The 24,196-nt window shown below is 42.6% G+C and overlaps 1 protein-coding gene across 1 annotated transcript; it reads left to right on the forward strand.

Moving 5' to 3' along the window:
- The first annotated feature begins 2,623 nt into the window (after positions 1 to 2,623).
- LOC137145052 (cytochrome P450 4B1-like) lies at positions 2,624 to 23,863 on the forward strand. Its single transcript, XM_067535614.1, is given in 13 exon segments — positions 2,624 to 2,950; positions 4,466 to 4,604; positions 7,125 to 7,169; positions 10,308 to 10,435; positions 12,005 to 12,017; positions 12,020 to 12,125; positions 12,379 to 12,530; positions 14,390 to 14,496; positions 17,517 to 17,707; positions 19,303 to 19,436; positions 21,301 to 21,365; positions 22,069 to 22,151; positions 22,868 to 23,863. Coding segments are annotated over 13 exon segments (1,539 nt in total). The 5' UTR covers positions 2,624 to 2,743; the 3' UTR covers positions 23,037 to 23,863.
- The last annotated feature ends 333 nt before the right edge of the window (positions 23,864 to 24,196 follow it).

Raw genomic sequence — 24,196 nt, forward strand, 5'->3', positions numbered from 1 at the left:
TGCCTTTTCCCTCAGGGTCTTAGCGCTTGTCCACACTACAAAATTAAGTTGACTTAAGTCAACGTACAGCCACCGCAGTAATTAAAGTGGTGGTTCACGTCCACACTTGCTCCTTCTGTCAGTGGTGCGCGTCCACACCAGGTATGCGTCCACCGACTGAAGTAGGGCCTTGTGGGACAGTGACCGCTGTGAGCCCGTACCCTGGAGCGGGGGGCTCCAGCTGTCAGTGCCATTTGGGGCTGACGACCAACAGCTAATGTAAGTAACACAGTGTCTGCACAGACACTGAGTCGCCCTAGCTATATCGACATAAGTGCTACGCCGCTCGTGGAGATGGAGCTATGTCTGAGTAGCAGGCTCCATGCTTTGGTGGAAGCAGCATCGCAGTGTAGACACTGACATAATTAGGTTGACACGAGCCGCTTTGCATCAACCTAATTCTGTAATGTAGAGCAAGCCAGAGGCTATGTCTACACTATCACTTATGTCAGTATAATTCATGTCACTCAGGGGTGTGACTAAGCCACTCCCCTGAGTAACATAAGTTATGCTGACCTGCTGCTGCTCATTGGGGGTGGATTAATTAAGTCCACGGGAGAACTCTCTCCCGTCGGCTTAGAGCAGCTACACAAGAGAATTTACGTGGATGCAGCTGTGCTCCTGTAAGCTCTTTCGTGTAGTTGTAGTCTTAGACTCTTCTGAGGGCAAGGGCATATAAGGGGCCACGGCAGCCTCTATTGTCTCAGTTCCTTCCATTGCAAACAGAAATCACAGGAGGACACTCAGAAAGGGGGATGGTGGGTGGGAAATGGGAATATGCAGAGTCATCTCAAATAACTCCTTTTACAAGCATTTCTTAACCATTAACCTCACTTCAAGTGGCTCTACATTTCCCCACTTACAGGTGCTTTGTCAAGCAGTGCTGAAAACTCAGGGGGAGGGAAACAGAGTCCTAATTAAATAACGATTGGAGCAGCGTGTTTAAGGCAAGCGGAGGATGCTACCACTGTCCTAGTAGAATGAGAACTTACAAAAATAGGCAGAGGAACTGCTGCTAACTTATAACTTTCAATAATATGTTGTTTAACCCATCTGGAAAAAGTCTGAGCAGAAAGACACCTATGATTATGAGCATAAGAAACAAGCTAGATGACTTTCTAAAACCCTTTGTTCTATTTAAATAATAGACTAAAACACTTCTGGCATCTCAAGCATGGGACACAGATCCCTTTTATTAATATGCAGTTTTGGAGGAAATGCCACTACATTTAGTCTGACATGAAACTCGGATACTGTTATGGGTTAAAAACCTGGGACCAGGTCTAAGACCCACCTTGACTTTATGAAAGATACGAAATAGCTTATCGGCCTCAAAGCAAACATTTCACTCACCCTTCTGGCTGATGGTTCTAGCAATAATAAAAAGGTTTACTAGATAAGTAAGACAAAGAACACTGTATCAAGGGTTCAAATAGAAGCTTTATAAACACTGATAAGATTAATTTAAGGTCCCTTTGTGGAACTGGTCCCTCAAAGGCGGGTACATGTTATACAACCCCTTCATAAACCTTTTAATTGCATTGTGCACAAATAATGACCTACCTTGAATCAAAGCATGCTAAAGTGAGACAGCTGCCCAGTGAACTCTGAAAAGTTGAAATAGCTAATCCTAAAGACTTTCAGCACATTAAATACTTTAAATCACAGGGAATAGAAGCTCCAACTGGTGCACGAGATCTTCCTCGCCTCCAAGAAACAAATCTAGTCCATTTCAAAGAATGATGCTGGGTCAACTCATCCTGTTGGAAGCAGTCAACTGAAGTCAATAGAGTCACACTGCTATAATACTGGTGAAAACGAATGGAGAATCTGCCCCTCACTGTCTAAACTTAGGCACCCAATTCCAGATGGGGACACCTAAATAAGAAGCCTGATTTCTAGCCAAGCCCTGCAACTCCAAAAGACCACACTGGCCAGCTCCACTTCCTTCCCCTCAGCCTGCTAGCTGACAGTCCCAGTCTTCTCCCATCTCAAATCACAGTCTAAGATTCTCTTCCCCCTCCTTCTGGTTCCCCGTTCCAATGTACTCCCTGCTCCCCAGAATCTTGATCTTGTTCCCTGATTCCAAACAGGGAGGTCGTTCCCCCCACATTGCCTGCAACCAGCGGGCAGATACCTGGCATGGCAAATGTCAGCCCAAACTTTTTAGGAAAAGCAATTGAAAATCATCTTATAATAGGAAGTGTTGGATAACCTCAATGAAAGATAGTGCTATCAGCCCCACCTATATTATATATGCGTGTAAGTGTGTATGGTTATAAGTACATACGGCGGTGTCTCTCTCTCTCTCTCTCTCTTTCTGTGTATATACATATATGTATAAAAAATAATAAACACTGGAATTCACTTCCCCTGCTGGTTTAACAAGGCCTGAGTGTACTGATCTTCAGTCCATGCTGCAAAGTCCATCTGTTTTCTCATGTGTTGCAGGGAGGAGCTCAGCACTGGGCTGATAGCAGCTTACTCTGTGCTCTGAGCATTTCTGCTCATGCCTGTGTGATCGCTGATAGGTGGCATTACATTTACGGTTTCCATCTGGGTGGTTTAGTTCTGAAACAGGATATCTCAGAGCGAGTTCAGCTCCTGCTCTTCATTCATCTCACACTGCACACAGGGTTAGAGGTGTGTGTGTGTAGATTGTGAATTCAGTGCATATGCAAGAGAGACAAAGGCAGACAGCACCATGACATCTGTGCTGGACAGCAGGAGGCTGTCCTGGGCTTGGCTGTATGTGGACATCTATCGCATTTTTTACTTGGCTATTGTGTTTTGCCTGACCTACGTGCTGCTGAAGGTGATCCAGCTGTATCGGAGGAGACAGCAACTGCTCAAAGCCCTAGATTGCTTCCCTGGCCCACCGATGCACTGGCTGTATGGCCATGCCCATGAGGTACAGTCCATTTATGGTATTGCTTGTAATGTATTGGGGAGCGTGTCGGAATGTGTGTCACAAATTAATGACGTCTTGGTAATCTCAGCACACTTCCCCGCTATCCCGTATTTGCAGAGAAGTGGGGAGACAGCTATGATTTTGTGTGTGAATGATAAAGGCCACCATCTTCATTGTGGGCAGGGGGCTGCATTTTTCAGTGCCCGACCTTAAATACCTCAGGCTTGATTTCTTCAGAGGCGCTGAGAGCCCTCAACTCCAATCCCCCCAGGCCCAAGGTATCTCCCTTGGGCACCCAAAATGGCAGTACCCCAAAAATAAACGCCACTTTTGAAAATGTGGACAAAAATTTTGCAGGCTCTGCTGTAAGAAGGATCAGTGCCAAGGATCACGGGCAGAACAAGACCTGCCAGTAGCTTCCTTGCGGGGGAGAGGGTGTTCTTATATCGGAACGGAGCTATCCTAGCTGGGATTTTAAGACCCAGTGTTTTGGAATTGTGTGGTGAGAAATTTACTAGATTGTCTCTGCCTTGCTTGACAGGGAAAGGATTATTCCTTTAGGACCCCACCCTCCTTCTTTTCCAAGCCAAGTCAGGAAAGTCTCTTACTAAATATGTTTACTCAAGGATTTACCTCCTAAATATATTTACCCAGTTTGCCCCGTAAGTGTTTTGTCCTTGGAGATTGCATGCATTTTTTGAATCATCAGCACTTTTGACTGAATTTAGTGACATTTATTTTGCCATCCAAAATATAATGAGGCTGCTTTGGACTCTAGAGAGATGAATCATGCTGATTAATATTTGTATTTAGTGTTTTTATGATAATGGCACTTGTAGGCCTTTATTTAATAAAAAGTCCTATTGTGCTAGGCACGGCAAAGAGTTTACAATCTAAGTAGATGAGACAGACAGACAGTAGGAGAAAGAAAATCAGATTATCCCCATTTGAGATACAGAGACATAGGTGCTGGAAGTAAGGGTATTTGGGTTTTGCCGCACCCCCTGGTTTGAAGTGGTTTGCATTATATACTGGGTTTACAGTTTGGTTCAATGGTTCTCAGCACCCCCACTATAGAAATTGTCCTAGCACCACTGTACAGAAGCCACGACTGGCATGACCTTACCCACATAGACTAGAAATTGTATATCATAAGTACACTCACTGAAATCAGTGGGAATATTTGGTGGGATAGGGAAAGGCACTAGTCAAACTATCACAAACAGCCCCAGGAGAGTTCCTGATTTGTCCAACATCACACTGGGAGTCCGTAGCAGAGCTGCCAATTGAACCTTTGTCTGCTGTATTTTAGTTCAGTGCCTAAGTACTTCAGGGCAGGGATTATCTATTTTCTGTGTTTGTACAGCTCCCAGCACTATGCAGCCCTAATTCTGATATATTTGGATGCTACCATAATAAAAACCTTTATTAATGCTTAACCATGAGATCATCCTTCCTGCACCTTTATTTTCTCCTTAAACAGTATTTTTTTATCTTTGTAAAAAATCATTACAGCTTCAAGATCAAGAACTCGACAAGATCATATCATGGGCAGAGAAATACCCCTACGCTCACTCTCTGTGGTTTGGAGGTTTCTTAGGATTCCTGAATATGTACCACCCCGAATACGCCAAAGCCGTATATAGCAGAGGAGGTGAGAACATGCAACTTTACTTCTCAGTTATACGGAAAAATCGTCTTAGGGTAACCGTTGCTAAGTGCTGCTGCCACTGAAGATGAGTTTTAGTGGTGCGCTGATATCTTGAAATCTGTAGGCTGTCTAGAGAATGTAGGTTCAATTAAAGATTCAATTAAAAACCAAAGTGAACTCAGAACGACAAAATTCATTCACGAGGCTCTCCAAACAGGCTAAGACTGGAAGTTAAGTTGTGCACAGGCCAGGTGCAACCCCTCTGTATGCAATTATCTGTGTGCTCTTCTAAGACCATAAAACGTTTTTATGTGAATTGCATGTGTGACAGCTCCCATCTTGGCTGATATACCAGAGACTGAACTGGGGAACTCCAGAGCTAAAAAAATAAGCCGCTACAGCATGAGCTGAATGGCCTGACTCTTTAGCAGTGTCTGTATTTGCATCCTCTGTGGATCAGACTCAGAGGGGAACTGACGACACACTGGATTACACATGGAAAGCAGGTACTGCTGCTTCACTTACCTAACGAGTAGCCCTGAGCAGTACGCTAGGTGTGTGAGCCTAATACCACTTCCTAGACTCTGTTTTACCATGCTAGAAAGAGCAGAGTGTGGTTTGAGAAGCTGGCAGGCTTAGGAAATTGGTAATGGGGGAGACAAAGCATTTCCCCTACAGGCCATCAGCTAGAATCTGAACAGCATTAAAGGGTGAAATCATGGACCTATTCAAGTCAATGAGGTCAAGATTTCACCTCAGAAGTTTAGTGGCTTATGTGAACTGGATTGGTGGCAGTTGCCCAGTAGCTAGTGGGTAGGTGTCTACAGCGCACAAACCCAGCTAGCACTTTCTGCAACTTTGAATCATATTATGCACTTTTAATTGATCTGAGCAGTGCTTAGGTGCGATAGAAACCCTAAAACAGACGGTGGAGAAGAAAAAAGCCCTCGTAGTAATCTAATCCATCTGTTTGCCAATTCCAGACTGTTTTTATCTACTCACCATGGTATCTCTTCCTTATTGTATGTTTCACAGGCTCATAGCTTGATCTGTCAGTAAACATTTGCTTGAAATACAGCCTCCGACCCAGATCCTCCAAGGTATTTAAGTACCTAACTCACATTGATTTTCAATGGCAGTTTAGTGTCTAAATTTCTTTGAGGGTCTGGGCCTAAATTTTCACTTTCCTTATTTTATCCTATTTGTTTCTATCTATTAACACCCCACTCCAGTACACACACATACACCCCAACTTGCATCCCCAACCAATTCCTCTGCTGTCTTGGGGTTTACACTCTTTACTTATTTGGAGACCATTCTGCCCCTGCAGACTCTTGCTTAGGTAAGTCACATGTATTCAGCTGTTTTGACCTTCTTTAGTGACCCCCACACATTATTTCTGTTGCTATTCTCTGAATTCCCTCGGGTTTCTGAATAACTTTCTGACCACAAAGGACCCCGAGCTGGACCGATAATTTCAGTTCAGCCTTGAATGAACTAGAAAGAGGGCTTTGATTACCCTTTTCTCCTCTAGAGGTTGTCCTTCTAGCCAATGGTGCTGAGGCACAGCCTGGCAGAAGTTTGTGTAACACACTGACTTATTTCGTGTGAATATATCGGCCTCTTGTGGCTGGCTGCTGTGAGGATAGAAATCTCCATCACAGCCAAAGGAGGGGCTTCTTTAATTAAAGTGGTGTTGGTACTGAAGGTCTCAGAGGCAAACTCTGAGATGAAATTACCTCCCATCCCTCCCTACCACATGTGCACTTTCCTCCAAGATTAGAGAAAGAACATCTGTCACAATCTGACCGCCGGTTCAATGATCTCTCCCTGTTCTTATATCTAACTGTACGGCTTGATTCTGCTTCCCCCCGGTCCAGTCATATGGCTCGCCTCTTTCCCAGCACACACAAAGAGCAGTCCTGGGAGAGACTGGCGGAGATCCTGGGCCATGTCCCTGGGAATTGCAGACTAGGGAAAAGGAGGCAATGTGGGCTTGAACTCACTTTCTGCCCTCCTGACTCTGGGCAGCTGCAGAGGCCAAGATTGATGTAAATTCCACAGTCACCCCCAGAGCTTCCTGTGGCTGGCGGCACAAGCCAGAATGGGTGTTCTGGTGCCAGTTACAGCTCCTCCTATGTCACACCCCAACACTCGGACTTGCGGGAGAGGAACAAAGGTAAAGTCCAATGTAATCCCTTCATAGAGATAATTATCTCCCAGCTCCAGGCAGGCTGTTATCAGTCTATATATGTTGCTGGAGCAGCAGCAAGAATCCCAACCACTTTATGGCCCAACCTCCTGTTGGGGCAGGGCAGATCCGCAATACCACCACTCTCAGTTACATAAAAGTCACAACTTAACTCTTAATGGGTTGCATTACAATGCTTTGCTTTTCTCTACTGAAGTATAGGACCTCTGGGGTGGGTGAGAATGTTTATTGCCCTTGGGTTAAGTGACATAGCTTGCCTTAGAATGCAAAGTTAACACCATGAAAACACACGTCTCTGGTGCATTTTTCAGATCCTAAGGCCGGTGACTTCTATGGTTTCTTTATCCCCTGGATTGGTACGTATACTTTTTGACTCTCACATTACATTACATAACTCAGTTATGTATGGACCGTTGGGATAACTGGGCCTACACATTTACCCTAGTTGTAAGCCCAACTGTGAAACGTGAGTGGGGCATTTATAAAGCGTCACAGTAACCGATAACAATATGTGTTGATGGGAAAAGGTGCAAAAGGGAGATCAAGACTGACCTAGTCTATACAAAAAGGCCTCCTGACGTAATTCAAGGGCTGTGTTCCGACCATGACTGCAAAACAAGAGAAAGATGGGACTAGCAATCAATGGAGCCAAATTGGTGTGTCAGAAAGTAGGCCTAATTGACAGGCAAAATAATGAAGGGATGGGCTATTCTGCCCATCACTCCCTTCTGGAGTCCTTAAAAAAAAAAAGAGAGCAAGACTTTTAAGAGGAAAAGCTATCTAGTGTGATGTGGCTGATGGAAAGAATGGGAAAAAATGGATTTCACCATCGTGATTCAGGAGCCTAATTAGCGATCAATATTCCCCAAAAGAGCACAGCAGTGTTAATGCTTTCTTTCGTTTACTGTATATATATATATTAGTCTCACCGTAAAATGAATGACCAAGTATTAATATTTTATCAACTACAATTAGTTAATAACACAGTTAAAGCATCCTGATTGGTTAACAATTACATCGCACAGTGTGTTGATATCTAATGCTCCACAGAGCCGCAGGAGACACATTACAGAGCCACTTCCAGCTCACAAGCCTCAGTCCAAGTATCACTGGACTAGACGGTCACAATGGCCCCTTCTGCCCTTGGAATCTATGAATCTTGGGCTTAGTTGGCCAATCTAATGACCTTTAAAACATTGCTGTGAGCCTGTGACCAAAAAGGCAGCTAAGGCAACGCTTGAAACTGTCAGAAGCTGGTACTTATTTGCCAGGTCCCTGAGAGGTGCGGCCTACAATCTAATCACCCCGTGTTTTGCTAGCACTGAGTTTGCAAGTCAAAGTAAACACCAGAAACAAAAGCTGCATTGTCTGTCTCTGCTGTTCTGTTCTTTTCCTTCCCCTTTTGTGGGTTTGTCTTGTTTTGCCTTTTAGGAAAAACAGGATCGGACTTTAAAAACAACAGAATCAGTGAGAGCGCCAACCCTTTTCAACTAACTTCTCCCTTCCCCATAAGAACAGTTATTACCATCATTGATACCATCTAAGAGATTGTCAAACAAGAGCGTTTTCCCTTATTAACAACCTTTCTCCACTTTGAGGGAAAGGAACAAGGGATGGGGCGAAAATGAAAGCCTTACTTGATACTTTACATTTCAGATGCTTGAACTGTTTTTTTCTTCTTTTCCAGTATCGTTAATTCAGTTGTAAAAGGGTTTGTAATGGTGTCTTTGCCACAGTCCTAAACAGGCTGAGGTTTCTGCACATCAAACCCTAAACTTTGTTTAAAACTGTTTAATGTTGGATGGTGACTGGGTTATGTTAACACCTTTCACTCTTTGGGCTTATTTAGTCCATCTAAATTTAACCAAGAGGAAGAGATCTTATGTGGGTGAAACTCACTCTGCCAAGTATTGAAGATTCAACTGTCCCCTCTGCTGAAGCTGAATCTGTGTGGATGGGGAGAGAAGGAAGCAGCTGTTTCAGGATCCGGGTGTGTGGGGGGGCAGAGAAGGGATGAAATAAGAGCATCAGGAGGACAGGGTGAGGAAGCAAGCTGCCCCTTCCTGCCCTCCCATGGATCCAAGGAGCCATGAAACTTTGCTGCTTTCCTCCCGTTCACATCTCATTGGCTGAGAAGACCTGGTGTCCAGCAATGACCATGAAGCTTGGAATCAGGAGCTCTAAACCTGCCTTCCTGTGGCTGTAAAATGCCAGCACATGATAAAGCAGTCAGCACAAAGGCTCTCTTAAGAGTGGCCTCAGCTTCAGCCCAAAGCAAAAAGCAGCCTTCAGCCAACTTTGCCCACCATCTTCCTGACGTACACTCAGTGCATTACAGACATGGGCACGATCTGCAGGGAATTCTGCTTCCTTCTCCATGAGAACTGGTAAAGTTCCATTGCAGAAAGGTGGCACGGGACATGATGTGGCTCTGTGGGGTGCATACATCCCCCTGCCATGACACACAAGCTTTATATGCTTAGTATTTAGATGCTTTGTGACAGGCACTGTATTCATAGGTGAAGTACATAACATTGGATATATGCACAACACCAGACCTAAACAGTGGAGATGGTTGCACAAGGGTGATTGACTGGTACAATTCATGTCCCTGTTCCTATTGAGCTAGACTCCTGAAAGCTAGTAGGAATACAGAACATTGGAATGAAAGGACGCTGGGGTCATCAAGTACAGTCCCCGGCCACTGCAGGCAGCCCCATCTTATCATCCTGTTCTTAAATGTATCAAGCTCCATCTTCAAACCAGCTGGGTTGTTTGTCCCCACAAGTCCATTGGGACACAGTTCCAGATACGTACTTCTCTGATGGCTATAAACCACCTTCCAACTTCCAGTCTAAGGCCAGGTCTATGCTATGGAATTACTTTGTTCTAACTACATCACTCGAAGCTGTGAAAAATCCACACCCATGAGTGATGCAGTTATACCGTCCTAACTCCCCATGCAGACAGCGCTATATCGATGGGAGAGTCTCTCACTGACATAGCTACCACCTCTCATGGAGGCAGATTAACTATGCCAATGGGAGAAAGCTCTCCTGTCGGTGTAGAGCGTATTCCCGAAAGTGCTACAGTGACGCAGCTGCACTGATGCAGCATTTTAAGTGTTGACCTGTGCGAATTGTATTCAGGGGCACGTTGTACGTTATTTAGGACAGCTACTTCCCTCTGCTTTCCAAACCTCTTTTCTTCAGCTTTGTACACACACAACAGGGATCTGCCTTTTCTCAAAGATGAATCATTGTCAATACAAAGACCCTTTCATAACGATTAACAGTTGTCTTTCAAGGGCATAACACCCTCTCTCAGATCTCATCTTTCACAGCCCAGGTTGTCTGGGTTTCTCTTGTTTCAGTGAGGATTCTTGTTAAACCCATCTATGCACTCCTTTTGTCTTTGCCTTTGTCATGAACTGTAAATTGTGGACAGAAGTGCCACAGTCCAGAAGGGTTTATACTGTGTGTTTCCCTCCTCAGGAAAGGGATTACTGGTCTTACATGGACCAAAGTGGTTCCAGCACCGTAGACTGCTGACTGCTGCATTTCATAATGATATTTTGAAATCTTATGTGTCGCTCATGGCGGATTCTACCAAAGTGATGCTGGTAGGTGACCCACTGCTACTGTCGTCATTCTTACCTTTGTGCTCATTCATTACAGTGAAACAACCTGGCTTGAGATGTTCCTCACCATTTCCATCCTAGAAATACATCACATCTGGGTACCAATGTGGGCTGGAGTCTCAGGGAGGACCCTAGACTCCATCCAGCAGTGGCCGAGCATAGTACATTCCTAACCCCGTCATCTTATCCCTTGAGTCAGTCAGTGGCTTGAGGAGGAGCAGAGGTGGGCCCCTGTTCACATCATTACTTCATAGTGAATTGTGATTCAAACTAGAATAACTCCTCAGCCCGTTCTATAGCTTGTGAATAACAAAGGTCCAATTTCTCTTCTCCGCTACCTCAGTGAACACCAGGAGTACGCCCATTGACATCAATGGAATTACAATGGTCTATGTAAAAGGAGAATCAGGCCTAATATGTCTTTGGTCTTCGCCTCTGCTTTCAGTTCTAATCACCAATATTTCATTTAACTAATTCCCAAAACAGCAGTAGCCAACTGAAAAGAAAGTCCCCACTAGATAAAAAGGTTCCATCTAATATATGATCTGCTAGGAAAGTTAATGGACGTTCGATACAGCAACCCTCACTTCTGGACACTGATTCACACATTTCCAAATATTCCTTCTATTTCATTTGGCCGAAGGGCCTGAGATTCTAAGACAATATGCTGGGCTGTACATCTACTGATAAACATTTATTGCCAACGTGTCTGAAATGCCAACAAGAAGTTAGTCCTATAAAAGATATTATTCACCTATCATGCCCCTCTCAACAAGAATAAAGTATTAAGAAATATGTACAGGATGTAATTTGTTTAACACTATTGAGAAAAGTTCCGTGTTAGTCTGTATACAGCAAAAACAATGAGAATCCTGTAGCACTTTAAAGACTAACAAATTTTTGCATCTGACGAAGTGGATTGCAGCCCATGAAAGTTTATGCCTGCAAAAATTAAATTTGTTAGTCTTTAAAGTGCTACAGGACTCCCACTGTTTTTTCTTTAACACTATTGCTGCACAAGTTGAGTGTAAGTATTAGAGGCGCATTCAAGAGAGTAGCCTCAGGATACTAATATCATGGACACAGTATCAGAAGAGTTGGGTAAGGTAAGGAATTACCCTAAGAGTGAGACAAGGAGGTTGAGGGAATCTCTTTGATTGGACTGACATGCTCTGTCACCCACACAAGTTGCTCCAATCAAAGAGATTCCCTCACTCACCTTGTCTCTTTAATATTCTGGGACTAACACTGATACAACAACACTGCATACGCAAACGTGAGAGTGATAATCAAGCAGTGAAACAGAGTAGTAAGGAAACTGTTTAATTCAACCTGCTTTCAAAATCTTTATATCATGATTGGATGTCTTTCTAAAAGATATGCTCTAGTTGAACCACAAATCCCGTTTCTTCATTTCCAGACCATATCCCTAATTTTATATGGATTGCAAAGGAATCTCAAAGACTTTACTCATAGGATGACGGCTGAGATTTTAGTGATCTGAGAAAATCCATTTGGCTTTGTGAATGCTGATCTCTGTTTTTTCATTAGGATAAATGGGAAAACTGATAACAAAAGACAAGTCGTTGGATATCTTTGAGCATGTTGGCTTGATGGCTTTAGATAGCATGCTAAAATGCACCTTCAGTTACCAGAGCAACTGCCAGAACAGGTGAGTATGATGAGAACAATGGTCTTGCTTTCAAGGTACTGGACTCAGACTCAGGAGCTTTGAGTTTAATTATTGGCTGTACCAGAGACTTCTCGTGTGACTTTGGGAAAGCAATTTAGGCTGGGATTTTCAATAACAGCAAGGAACATGCACAAATTCCTGAGGGGTGAGAATATGAAGTTGCACTGAGGTAGCATAAATGTCTCCCTTTAATTAACACATATTAAACTCCTCTTTTGTGTCTTCCCTTTAGCGATAATACATTTCTCAAAGCTATACGTGAGCTCACAGCCATGGTACAAAACAGAATGAGAACATTTTTACATCACAACGACTTCATCTACTGGTTCAGTCCCCAGGGGCGTCGATTCCGGAATACCTGCAGAATAGTTCATCGCCATACAGGTATTGCTTTCCCCTCTTGACTCAAGATTTTCATCTGTACAATTGAGACATTAACCATGCTGAAGTTACTAGGTCTCTTCAGAGGGATTGTTTTCTGGGTATGGGGAGAAAGGGTGGAACATGGGAAAAAATAGAGATTAAAAAAAAAAGAGGCTAATTGGCGGTAAGAGACCTTGAATATTCCTCAGATTATCCGGGTCTGAACATTATGCCTTAGGGCAGCTCCACTAATGAGAAGAACCTCACATTTTGGTCCATTCATTGAATCAGACAGTGGACTCAGAGAAGAAAGAAATCTAGATTATTATGTCATTTAGTCCAAAGATTCTCAAATTGTGTTATAGAATCATAGAAGATTAGAGTTGGAAGGGACCTCAGGAAGTCATCTAGTCCAACCCCCTGCTTTGTCAAGCCTCAGTTTAAAAACTTCTAAAGATGGAGTTTCCACCACCTCCCCATGTAACCCATTCCAGTGCTTCACCACCCTCCTAGTAAAAAACTTTTTCCTAATATCCAACCTAGACCTCCCCCACTGCAACTGGAGATCATTGCTCCTTGTTCTGTCATCTACTACCATTGAGAACAACCTAGCTCCATCTTCTCTGGAACCCCCTTTCAGGTAGTTAAAGGCTGCTGTCAAATCCCCCCCCTCATTCTTCTCTTTTGCAGACTAAACAAGCCTATTTCCCTCAGCCTCTCCTCATAAGTCTTATATTCCAGCCCCCTCATCATTTTTGTTGCCCTCCGCTGGACTCTCTCCAACTTATCCACATCCTTTTTGTAATGGGGGACCTAAAACTGGACACAATACCCCAAATGCGGCCTTACCAATGCCGAATAGAGAGGAATAATCACTTCCCGTGATCTGCTGGCAATGCTCCTACTAATGCAGCCCAATATGCTGTTAGCCTTCTTGACAACCAGGGCACACTGCTGACTCATATCCAGCTTTTTATCCACTGTTACCCCCAGGTCCTTTTCTGTAGAACTGCTGCCTAGCTTGTCGGTCCCCAGTCTGTAGCTGTGCATGGGATTCTTCTGTCCTAAGTGCAGTACTCTGCACTTGTCCTTGTTGAACCTCATCAGATTTCTTTTGGCCCAATCCTCCAATTTGTCTAGGTCACTCTGTATCCTATCCCTACCTTCCAGGGTATCGACCACGCCCCCTAGCTTAGTGTCATCTGCAAACTTGCTGAGGGTACAATCTACCCCATCCTCCAGATCATTAATGAAGATGTTGAACAAAACCGGCCCCAGGACCGACCCCTGGGGAACTCCGCTTGTGACTGGCTGCCAGCTAGACATCGAGCCATTGATCACTATCCGTTGAGCCTGATGATCTAGTCAGCTATCTATCCATTTTATAGTCCATTCATCCAACCCATACTTCTTTAACTTACTGATAAGAATACTGTGGGAAACTGTATCAAAAGCTTTGTTCATGAAGTACAAGCTGTCCACAGAGACCTGCCTAGCAATCTGCAGAATGAAATGTGCTGAGAATCAAGCAGTGGTGGGATTGGAATATTGTGATTGGATGGGAGTATGATCCCTGAGAATCTACGGATCTATGTCATCAGATGGCTTTGTAATTATAACAGGACTAGGAGTCAGGAGATCTCAGGAATTAGCACTTAATGTACATACTTCACAGAGGAATCTTGAGATACTGATTTAAAGAACTTTGAAATTCTCCATTGAAAGGTTCAAAGTATTCTGTTTTCTAGTGATCTGACCACTCCATTTTTAAGTGTATCTAGAGATGAGGCTTCCACCATTTGCCTTCCAGATGACTGAATTACTAGTGAATCACAGTATGATATTTTAGCTAAATAATATGTTTATCATTCTTCCCCTAGATAAGGTGATCAGAGAGAGGAAGGAGTGGCTCAAGGATGAACGAGAGCTCGAAAAGATCCAGAAGAAGAGGCGTCTGGACTTTCTGGATATTGTTCTGTGTGCTAAAGTGAGTCCTGAAGAACACACATGAACTAATTGTAGCTATACCATGTGCACATTTCATGAAGCATCGTTAACAGATACCTGAGCATTGCCGATTGCAATTTCCTCACCAAATATTGCCTTTTCTAATCTTATTGGCTATTCGGCGTGGTTGAAAGTCTGGCATGTGATAGGTCAGATTCAACCATGCTATAAATGGGCACAAGTCCCATTGAGTGTCTTATCAGGGGTGAATTTGGTTGGATGTGTTAAACACAATCTTCAGGAAATATACCGGCATACCAACTGCAGTAGGTAATGCATTGTAATATTCAATTACTATGGAAACAAGTTGAAATTGACTTTTTCTCATAGCATGACTTGGACTTTCACTGAGAATGTACTAGTGCAGATATTTTTGCTTTTGTGTGGTGACAGTCAGCACAATCCACCAAGAAATAATTAGCATCTGAGCTTTTCATAGAGCTGGCTAAACCTTTAACCTACTGTGAGCAGTTGGCTTTGTAGTACAAAAATGATTCACAAATCTTTTGGGGAATAAATGGGATGAAGTCCCCTCTGAAGTTATTCCAGAGATCATATTGTTAAGTGTTCACAACATTACTCTGCTAATCTCAGTGTATTTCTGAAAATTAGAGGTTTCATGAATTTTAGAGCACAAGGTTAGTTTAATAAATGTGCACAGGGAAGGTACAAACCGTATTCATGATTTGTTGTTCTTTTTAAAAAGTTTGTCTTCCATTCAAGAAGCAGGAGTTAGTGGACCCAGTTATACACTCTGAGTGATAAATAGTTATGAGAGATATGAGACCTGGGAAGCATGCGGGCTTCAAAAGTCTATTATGTTGAAGTGTGCTAGCAGCTATGGACTTTTGTGTGTTAATTGTGTTTTTGAGGTCTTTGCTTTCTGAGTTGGTTTCCTAAGGAAACCCGGGGGTGTCTTAGTACAAATTCCCCAACACCAGTTATACAACAACCCAGTCTTTGAAGTTTCATCCCTGATGAAAGGACAATTGAGTAGTATTACCTGTTACAGGAGTCCAGAGATCAAAGACCCAAACTGCATAAAGAAACAGCTGATTGACTTTTATTTTAGATTAGAACAACAAAGCAAGAAAGAGGAAAAAGGTCCCTCACCAAAGGCTCTTAAGCAAAGCAAGTGGTCATCATGGGATAAGAGGGATGGTCCTCTCCTGGATCAGTAACTGGTTAAAAGATAGGAAACAAAGGGTAGGTCAGTTTTCAGAATGGAGAGAGGTAAATAATGGTGTCACCCAGGGGTCTGTACTAGGACCAGTACTCAGACTCATAGACTCTAAGGTCAGAAGGGACCAATATGATCATCTAGTCTGACCTCCTGCACAATGCAGTACTGTTCAACATATTCATAAATTATCTGGAAAAAGGGGTAAACACTGAGGTGGCAAAGTTTGCAGATGATACAAAACACCTCAGGATAGTTAAGTCCAAAGCAGACGGCAAAGAGTTACAACAGGATCTCGCAAACCTGGGTGACTGGGCAAAAATATGGCGGATGAAATTCAATGTCGATAATGAAAAGTAATGCAAATTGAAAAACATAATCCCAACTATACATATAAAAGGATGGGGTCTAAATTAGCTGTTACCAGTCGAGAAAGAGATCTTGGTGTCATTGTGGATAGTTCTCTGAAATCATCTACTCAATGTGCAGCAATACTCAAAGAAGCTAACAGAAAGTTGGGAATCATTAGGAAAGGGATAGTTAATGAGACAGAAAATATCATATTGCCTCTTTATAAATCCATAGTATGTCCATATCTTGAATACTGCATGCAGATCTGGTTGCCCCATCTCAAAAAAAGATATATTGGAATTGGAAAAGGTACAGAAAAAAAGCAACTAAAATGATTAGTGATGTGGAAAAGCACTCATATGAGGCGAGGTTAATAAAACTGGAATGTTTCAGTTTGTAAAAGAGATGAATAAGCGGGGATATGATAGAGGTCTATACAATCGTGATTGGTATGCAGAAAGTAAATCAGGAAATGTTATTTATTCCTTCTCATCACACAAAAAGTAAGGGTCACCAAATGAAATTAATAGGCCGCAGGCTTAAAACGAACAAAAGGAAGTATTTCTTTACACAATGCACAGTCAGCCTGTGGAACCCCTTGTCAGAGGATGTTATGTAGGGCAAGACTATAACAGGTTTCAAAAAAGAACTAGATAAGTTCATGGAGGATTGGTCCATCAAAGGCTATTAGCCAGAATAGCCAGAGGCTGGGAATGGCCAACAGGATGGACCACTTGATGATCTGTTCTATTCATTCCCTTTGAAGCACCTGGCATTGGCCACTGTCAGAAGACAGGATACTGGGCTAGATGAACCATTAGTCTGAACCAGCATGGCTGTTCTTATTCATCTCGTTTTAAGACAGACAGTCCTGTTTTTATATGGTTTCTTCTCTGCCTGTTATTGATATAAAACTGGATGCGGTTTTGACCAGTGTCACAGATAAAGAATGTTCTTTTGCAGAGAGCACTGCTCTGCTTCTCCTAGTGTAACCTTGCACACACTATCTGTGCAAGGTCATGCCAGCAGGGGCAGGATGGGGTTACTCTGCAAAATGGAGTCCTGCATGTGGTGTGACTGCATGTGAGGTCACACCTTTAGGTGTGGGGACAACCAAGGAGATATCCTGTATTCTGGAGATGCATCAGTGGCTACCCTACCTAAAACCGTACCTAAAATAAATGTGAATTCATTACACAGCAATGTGAGCAACAGGGTTTGGACTGAATTATTCCTTGGTTTGCAACTCCTCAGATGGTTTTGTATATGTTTTTTTGGTTCTCCTGGGAATGCAGAACATGAACAAAAGAACATAGGAATGGCTACTGGATCAGAAAATAGGCCCATTTAGTTCCGTCTCTGACTGTGTCTCACCAGATTAAATCTTATACTCATATCTAATAGCTAGAGATTGTCTTAAACCCTGAAACATGAGGTTTAATTGCAAAACTTGTCCATTCCAAAATTAGGATGAAAATGGAGAAGGATTACCCGATGAAGATTTACGTGCTGAGGTTGATACTTTCATGTTTGGGGGTCATGATACCACAGCCACTGGAATCTCCTGGCTCTTATATTGCATGGCCCTGCACCCAGAGCACCAGCAGAGATGTAGAGAAGAGATCATGGAGATTCTGGGAGACCGAGAGACCATTCAATGGTGAGACTTCACCTTATTTATTGCACATTGTTTCCTCTTGAAGATCCATGTTGAATCATTGGCTAATGCTAAGCCTTAAGAATGTTCCAGAGTCTGATTTTAATCATTACATCTTAAGACTAGGCAAAGAGTCTGGAAGCCTAGACTCTGACAGCCTTTGCCATATATCCCAGATTCCTGGCTCCATAGCAGAGAGCCTGGAAACCCTGAAGACTTGCCCAAAGCTGTGGACTACAAAAAGAGGTCCCTGACCCCTGGGAAGTCTGCATCGGCGATCCCACCTCCCAGGGAACTAGATAGTTTTCCTACATAACTCAGCAAAAGTTCATTGAATCCAACTTGCTTTCGTGAGAAATTTTGGGTTTGATGAACTGGCGTTTTCCAACAAACTCTGTTTCGTCGGAAATTTCCCCTTCAGCTCTACTAAAGATGCATTTTAGCAGTAAACATCTAAATGTCCAATAATATTATGTTAGAAGGATAAGATTTTACCACGTTTAAAAAAAACATACTCTTTTCTGGCAATCTTTTTTGGAATTATGAAATACTCATCCAAATGACAAAAATGTGTGTGTGTGTGTAATTTTAATGTGTACTGGTTTTACCAATTTCTAACTTATGACTTCACAGCTACATAGACATATGTCTCTAAGTGGAGAACTTTTCTCCCCAGTAACTTAATGCCCTGAATGAGTTTATTGTGTAACTTTGAATTAGTGTTGTTAAACACGTGCTTTGAGAAAAAGAACAGATTTGATTGCACATTTTAACTTTTCCCTTCATTGCAAACATCATTCATTACATTGCATGCTTGTACCACTGGGCTGCATCTTCTGGTAAAAAGAGAACAAATGCTCCCTAATATAGCAATAAGTCTTGGACAAACATTTTAAAATTATTAAAAAACCCAAATATCTGTGATGGATTAAATGAAAAACTAGGACATTGTGGGTCCCAAAAGAGTTCCTGAGACAAAAGGACTGGAGCTGGTTGAAAAATTTAAATTATTTATCATGGAAAATTTAAGAACATTACTTTCAAAATTTCCCACTTATTTGTTTTGTTTTGAGTATTTGATGACAAAATCTTGAAATGTCAGTAAAAAATTTTGGTTTTCACAAGCTAAAATCCAAGGATCTATACCAAAACCTGAAAAATGTTATTGAATATTTTTCAGTTTTTTGTTTCTGCTTTTAAAAAACTGAAAATTTCAACAACCAAATAAAGATTTTCCTCAACATTTTTTATTTTAGTGAAAATGCCATTTTTCATTGAAAGAAGTATTTAATGAAAAAAATTTCAGCAGCTGTAGCCTGGTATCAGATAAGTAACTGGGCCTGTCTGGAACAGGCACATAAGGAAAGATTCTACGGTCAGTTACATATGGAGTAACTCTACTGCAGCTGGTAGCATTCCTTCAGTTGAAAACACTGCTCAGGAGAGCAGAATTTAGGCCTTACTGATCTTTCTGCAGATTCCCTTGAGGGTTTACAATCTAAAAGATTGACCTAGAGAAACAAGAGGTTGTGCAGCCTTGTATTTCTGCATTGGGGAGGAGGTTCCCACATTGAGCCATATCTTTGATTTCTTTTCAGGAATGACCTTAGTAACATGCCCTACAGCACCATGTGCATTAAAGAGACTCTCCGCCTTTACCCTCCAGTACCTCAAGTGTATCGACAACTCGACCAACCAGTCACATTTTTTGATGGGAGGACTTTGCCGGAAGGTCAGCTTCCCTCCTGTTTCCTGTGTTCTTTACAATTTTAAGGGGTGTAACTCTAGATACAGTAGCTAATGGACATTGTATGCGTTTGTATCAGCTAATTATGGGCCCCAGTGATGGCATTTGGATCACGATTAAGAACCCACTCCTAAAGCCAGAGGGGGTTTGGCTTCAGGTTTTTGGTTCACTCCATTTTAGAAGGTAAGCTGTGAAATAAGGATCTGAATCTTGCTTTAGATTCTGAACCCTCCGAAGTTTTCAGTGGACAAAGGAGGTATCTGATTCCAGTTCTGATTTGGCCCGTTGTACAGAGAACAGGAAGCCATGAAATTTGGATCTAGCTAAAGGTCTGATTCCAGCCACTTCTGTACTCCTGACTCGGGGTACTTCTACACTGCAGCCAGCAGTGTGATTTGCACCTCATGTAGACATCCCTGTGCTTGCTGTAATCTAGCTACCTGGCTACAAAGAGCAGTGAGGACCCTGCAGTGCAGCTGTCCAAGTCACTATGTGCCCGGGGGGTCAGGCGGGCTTGTGCAGCCCATGCTGAAGCTTGCATTGCCATGCCCTCTCTTCCATTTTTAGTGAGCTAGCTAGATTAAAGCTAGCATGGGTACGTCTACACAGACCAGAAATCACACCCCCAGCTGCAGGGTAGATGTAACCTCAAAGTCAGGGAATTTGGACCTGGGATTTTCATTCAGGCCCAACTCCAGTACCTGCAGGAGTAGGTTGTCAAAGGATGCATCAATATCCAAAATGGAATTGGACAAATATTCTGCAATCACACACAGAAGGGATGGTCTAATAGTTACAATTGAACCAAAAAGCCAGGAAGCTGTTTGCCTGCATCCATATCTGTCTCAGTCATTAATTAATCACCAGCCAGGTGTCTCAGCCATATTTCACATAGCTATCTGACTGCAGCAATCTACTGCAAGGAACCAATGGCACTCTATGATCAAAGTGATGGGGGTGGGGGGAAGAGAAGTCAGGGACTGGGAAGGATGTTAAGTCCAGAGGATGTGGTGAATGCTCTGGTCCAGTCAAGGAAATGGATGAGTTTGCTTTGCCAGCCCACAAGATCTATGTACTCGAAAAGAGAAGAAGATCCCTTCAGCTGACCTACGCTGTCTTCTGTGTTTCCATTTAGAACCTTTAAATCACTCAGGTAATGTGCTGTTGAGCATAACATACTTGCCTAGAGAGATGAATACATGGATGTCCATCTACCAATAAATATAAGGTCAGCATCCCCATATATGTTGGGTAGATGGACTGGACGGTAAGACTGGTGAACACAAAAATCAGGTAATTTATTAGAGTACCTAAAAGGCAATTTACCTGGGATGAGAAGATAATATTTTTCATTTTAGTTTCATTGATGGAGATCACCCGGAATACGTTCACGATTATTCATGTGCACATGGCAACTTGTTCATTAATTCACACACAAAACGCACACCCCCAATACACATTGGTATATGTAACGTCCAGGAAATAGAGTATTCACCAGTTTTACTCTCCAGTACTTTTACCCAAAACACACAGGGTGGCTGACTTAATCCTACCTCAGCATGGGGAGGGGAGGGGGGCCTAGAAGACCTCTTGAGGTGCCTTCCAGCCCTACGTTTCTGTGATTCTATAAATGGGTATTACATGTGTCATTAACAGGCAGCCTTACGCCATGTAATGTGCCCTCATGCTTCATGATGGGATACAAAGAACCAGTCAGTCAATCACTAATGGCTAACTTCCGAGTGTCAGTAATTGCGTGGTGGTGCAGGAATTCGAAAATATAAATGGAAAGAAAATATAGCAGTAGGTGATTTTCTTATCGTACGATCTTCTCTCCCATTCTTAACAGGTAGCCTAGTGTCTCTGCACATTTATGCTCTTCACAGAAACCCCTCGGTTTGGAAAGATCCAGAGGTACGTTACTTTGCATCTTGTGATATTTCAGTTTCTTGTCGGCTGGGCACGCTGCAAGGAACTTCTAACCCCATCCTTCCATTGGGGCTGTGTGGCTTTGTACCACCAGCATGTTGGGTCTGGGCCTAAAAAGTACAGTCTGGCCTTCTCTGTATGAGGAAGTTCTGTTTGGATTGTTTGTTTCTAATGTGGACTTGGGACTAGTTTCTTCTCTCGGTCAGACCAATGTAAATCCAGCATACATTTATGGACTTCAACAGAGCTTCTCTGGATTTATACCAATGCAACCGAGATCAGAATCTCTGGCCCTTTACCTGCACTGATAATGTGGATGAGATCCAGACTTCTATTCATTTAGAAAGGGGTAAACGCTCTGAACCTTGGAAATCCCATTATCCCAATTAGGTTAGTCAATGAAGGTTCACATTAGCAATATGAGGCCTCATTCTCCAATGTATAGCTTTGTGCATCAGGCAGTCATTTATATCCCTTCAGGTGATTTTTGCACATTGCACAGGTGTGATTGAATATATAAGGTGCATGTCTGCAGAGAAAGGGGCCAATTTTACCCTCAGTTACATGGGAGATGGGAGATAACCCAGACAGCTGAGTGCAGAATTGGGACAGTGTTGTTTGTGTGGCCAAACTCAGCAGTGGCTTTATAACTAAATGGCCGTAGGGTACAACTGATCTCTTCTTCCAGGTGTTTGACCCCCTGAGATTTTCGCAAGACAACTTTTCTGATCAACATTCCTGTGCCTTTTTGCCCTTCGCTGCTGGACCACGGTGAAGTATTAATTAATTAATTGCGTGAACAAGTTTAGTATGAAAGAAACCCACAGACAGGAAACTTAAAACCACAGTGAGAGGAGAGAAAATTAGCTCGTGTTCCTCTAATTGTTCTCGGAAGGTGGTGATTATGATAGATCGTCATTTAATGCTTGATCCAAAGTTCATTGACTATAAACATATTATTATTTTTGTTACAATAGTGCCTAGAGGCATGAACCAATATTACAGGGCCCCATTGTGCTAGGATCTGTACATACACATAGTAAGAGAGAGGATAACCACTAGTGAGTGTGTGTCAGAGGTTCCCCTTTGTGCCCCATCCACAGAGGCTACGAATCTCTAACCCCACTTAGAGATACTAGCACTTTTTCTATATAAACTCATGCTTTTAGTTCCGGAGGTCTTTGAGTCAAATCCTGGTGTGCCAGTCAAAATGGCAGCAATCACACTAGATCCTGCATGGAAGATTTTACAGTCAAAATAGTTAAAGGCTTGGAGGGGAAACTGAGGTACATAAAAGGGACATGATTCCCCAGGATCACACAGCAGGTCAGTGGGCGAGCCAGGAATGGAAACCAGATCCTCTTGATTCCCTGTCCGCTAGAGCATGTTGCTTCTCTCTACATGCTGGTGGGTTTGGGTCAGGCCATTAACGACTTAGCCCATAAATCTCACTCATAGACTGAGTGTTTTTCCTTCTCTTTTTTCAGGAACTGCATCGGGCAGCAGTTTGCCATGACTGAGTTGAAAGTGGCTCTTGCCCTGATCCTCCTCCGCTTCGAACTTTCACCTGACCTGACCAAACCTCCTAATGCAGAAAGTCAGCTTGTCCTACGCTCCACGACGGGAATACACTTGCATTTAAAGAAACTTTCCTAATATCAGCCATGATCCATGTTGAAACTATTTTTTCTATTTCTTTCACCAAAGCTTCCAAGCCACAAGACTTTCCTAGTAGGTCTGTTCATCTTAAATCTCAGAAGAACAGTAAGTTAGCATACTAATATGTGGGGGAGAAAGAAGGGTTACGATGGGGAGGAGACATTTTTATGCGGCCTGATCCTCAGTCAGTGTAAAATGACATAGCTTCACTGACTTGGAGCTAATGTCAATATACACCAGCTGAGAATCTGATCTATGATGTTTATAGGTATGCCATATAGTGACACAAATAAAACTACAATGGGAAATCACTGGTCCTGAAATCCACTGGAGTGAGGGCATAATTATGTTCTGGAAGGAGAAACTTTTCCCTCTGTTGGCTTTTTCAATGCCCTTTATCTATTCCTTCTGACCCCCCTTACAAAGCAACGAGAATATTAATATTATGTCTGCCAGTGTAGGAAGGGGAAGTATTTTCTTCTTCACACTAGGAAGTGAGCTACCCTTTATCTTTGGGCCAACATGGAAAAATTGATGGTAGCAAGATTTTCCTGTTAAATGCAATCTGATTTAATCACTGGTAAAAGCCAGATTTTGATCTCACATACACAGTTGTAAATCCACTGCACAATTCCATTGATCTCAGTGGCATTGCACTGGATTTGAAACAGAGAACATAGTTTGTGCGTTATAAAAGGTGCAGTGGTTTGTACTGTAGGTTCCTTTTGGAGATCCATATTTACTAAATCAGATGCAATTTTATCAGGATCTGTCAATCCTTTTTGTAGGTGAATACCTTAATAAAGAACGGTGGTGTTTTCAGTCCTCAATTACTTGTCCAGTTTTTCTTGAGAGCATTTTAAGAAACTATTAATTATTAATCTTCCATCACTAGGTGACATATTCTGGAATGTAAAATGCTGAGATATTCACTGTTCCTAGGGATTATCCATAGGAAGACAACCTGATTCAGGACATTTGGGTCAGTGGATTTTCAGGAAGCAAAACCCTGTGTTGTTAGGGGAGCAGGATAAGAAACTAACATCAATGATGAAAACCTTAGTTCAGAAACAACATTCTCAACATCTAGGCTTCCATCTTATTTGCACCTCTATGGAGAGAGCTACCTGACCCCCAGACTCATGCCTGATCCATTG

Source organism: Emydura macquarii, unplaced genomic scaffold (genome assembly GCF_026122565.2).
Source record: "Emydura macquarii macquarii isolate MOO-44397 ecotype Brisbane River unplaced genomic scaffold, CSIRO-AGI_Emac_v2 contig_3506, whole genome shotgun sequence".
NCBI lineage: Eukaryota > Metazoa > Chordata > Testudines > Chelidae > Emydura > Emydura macquarii.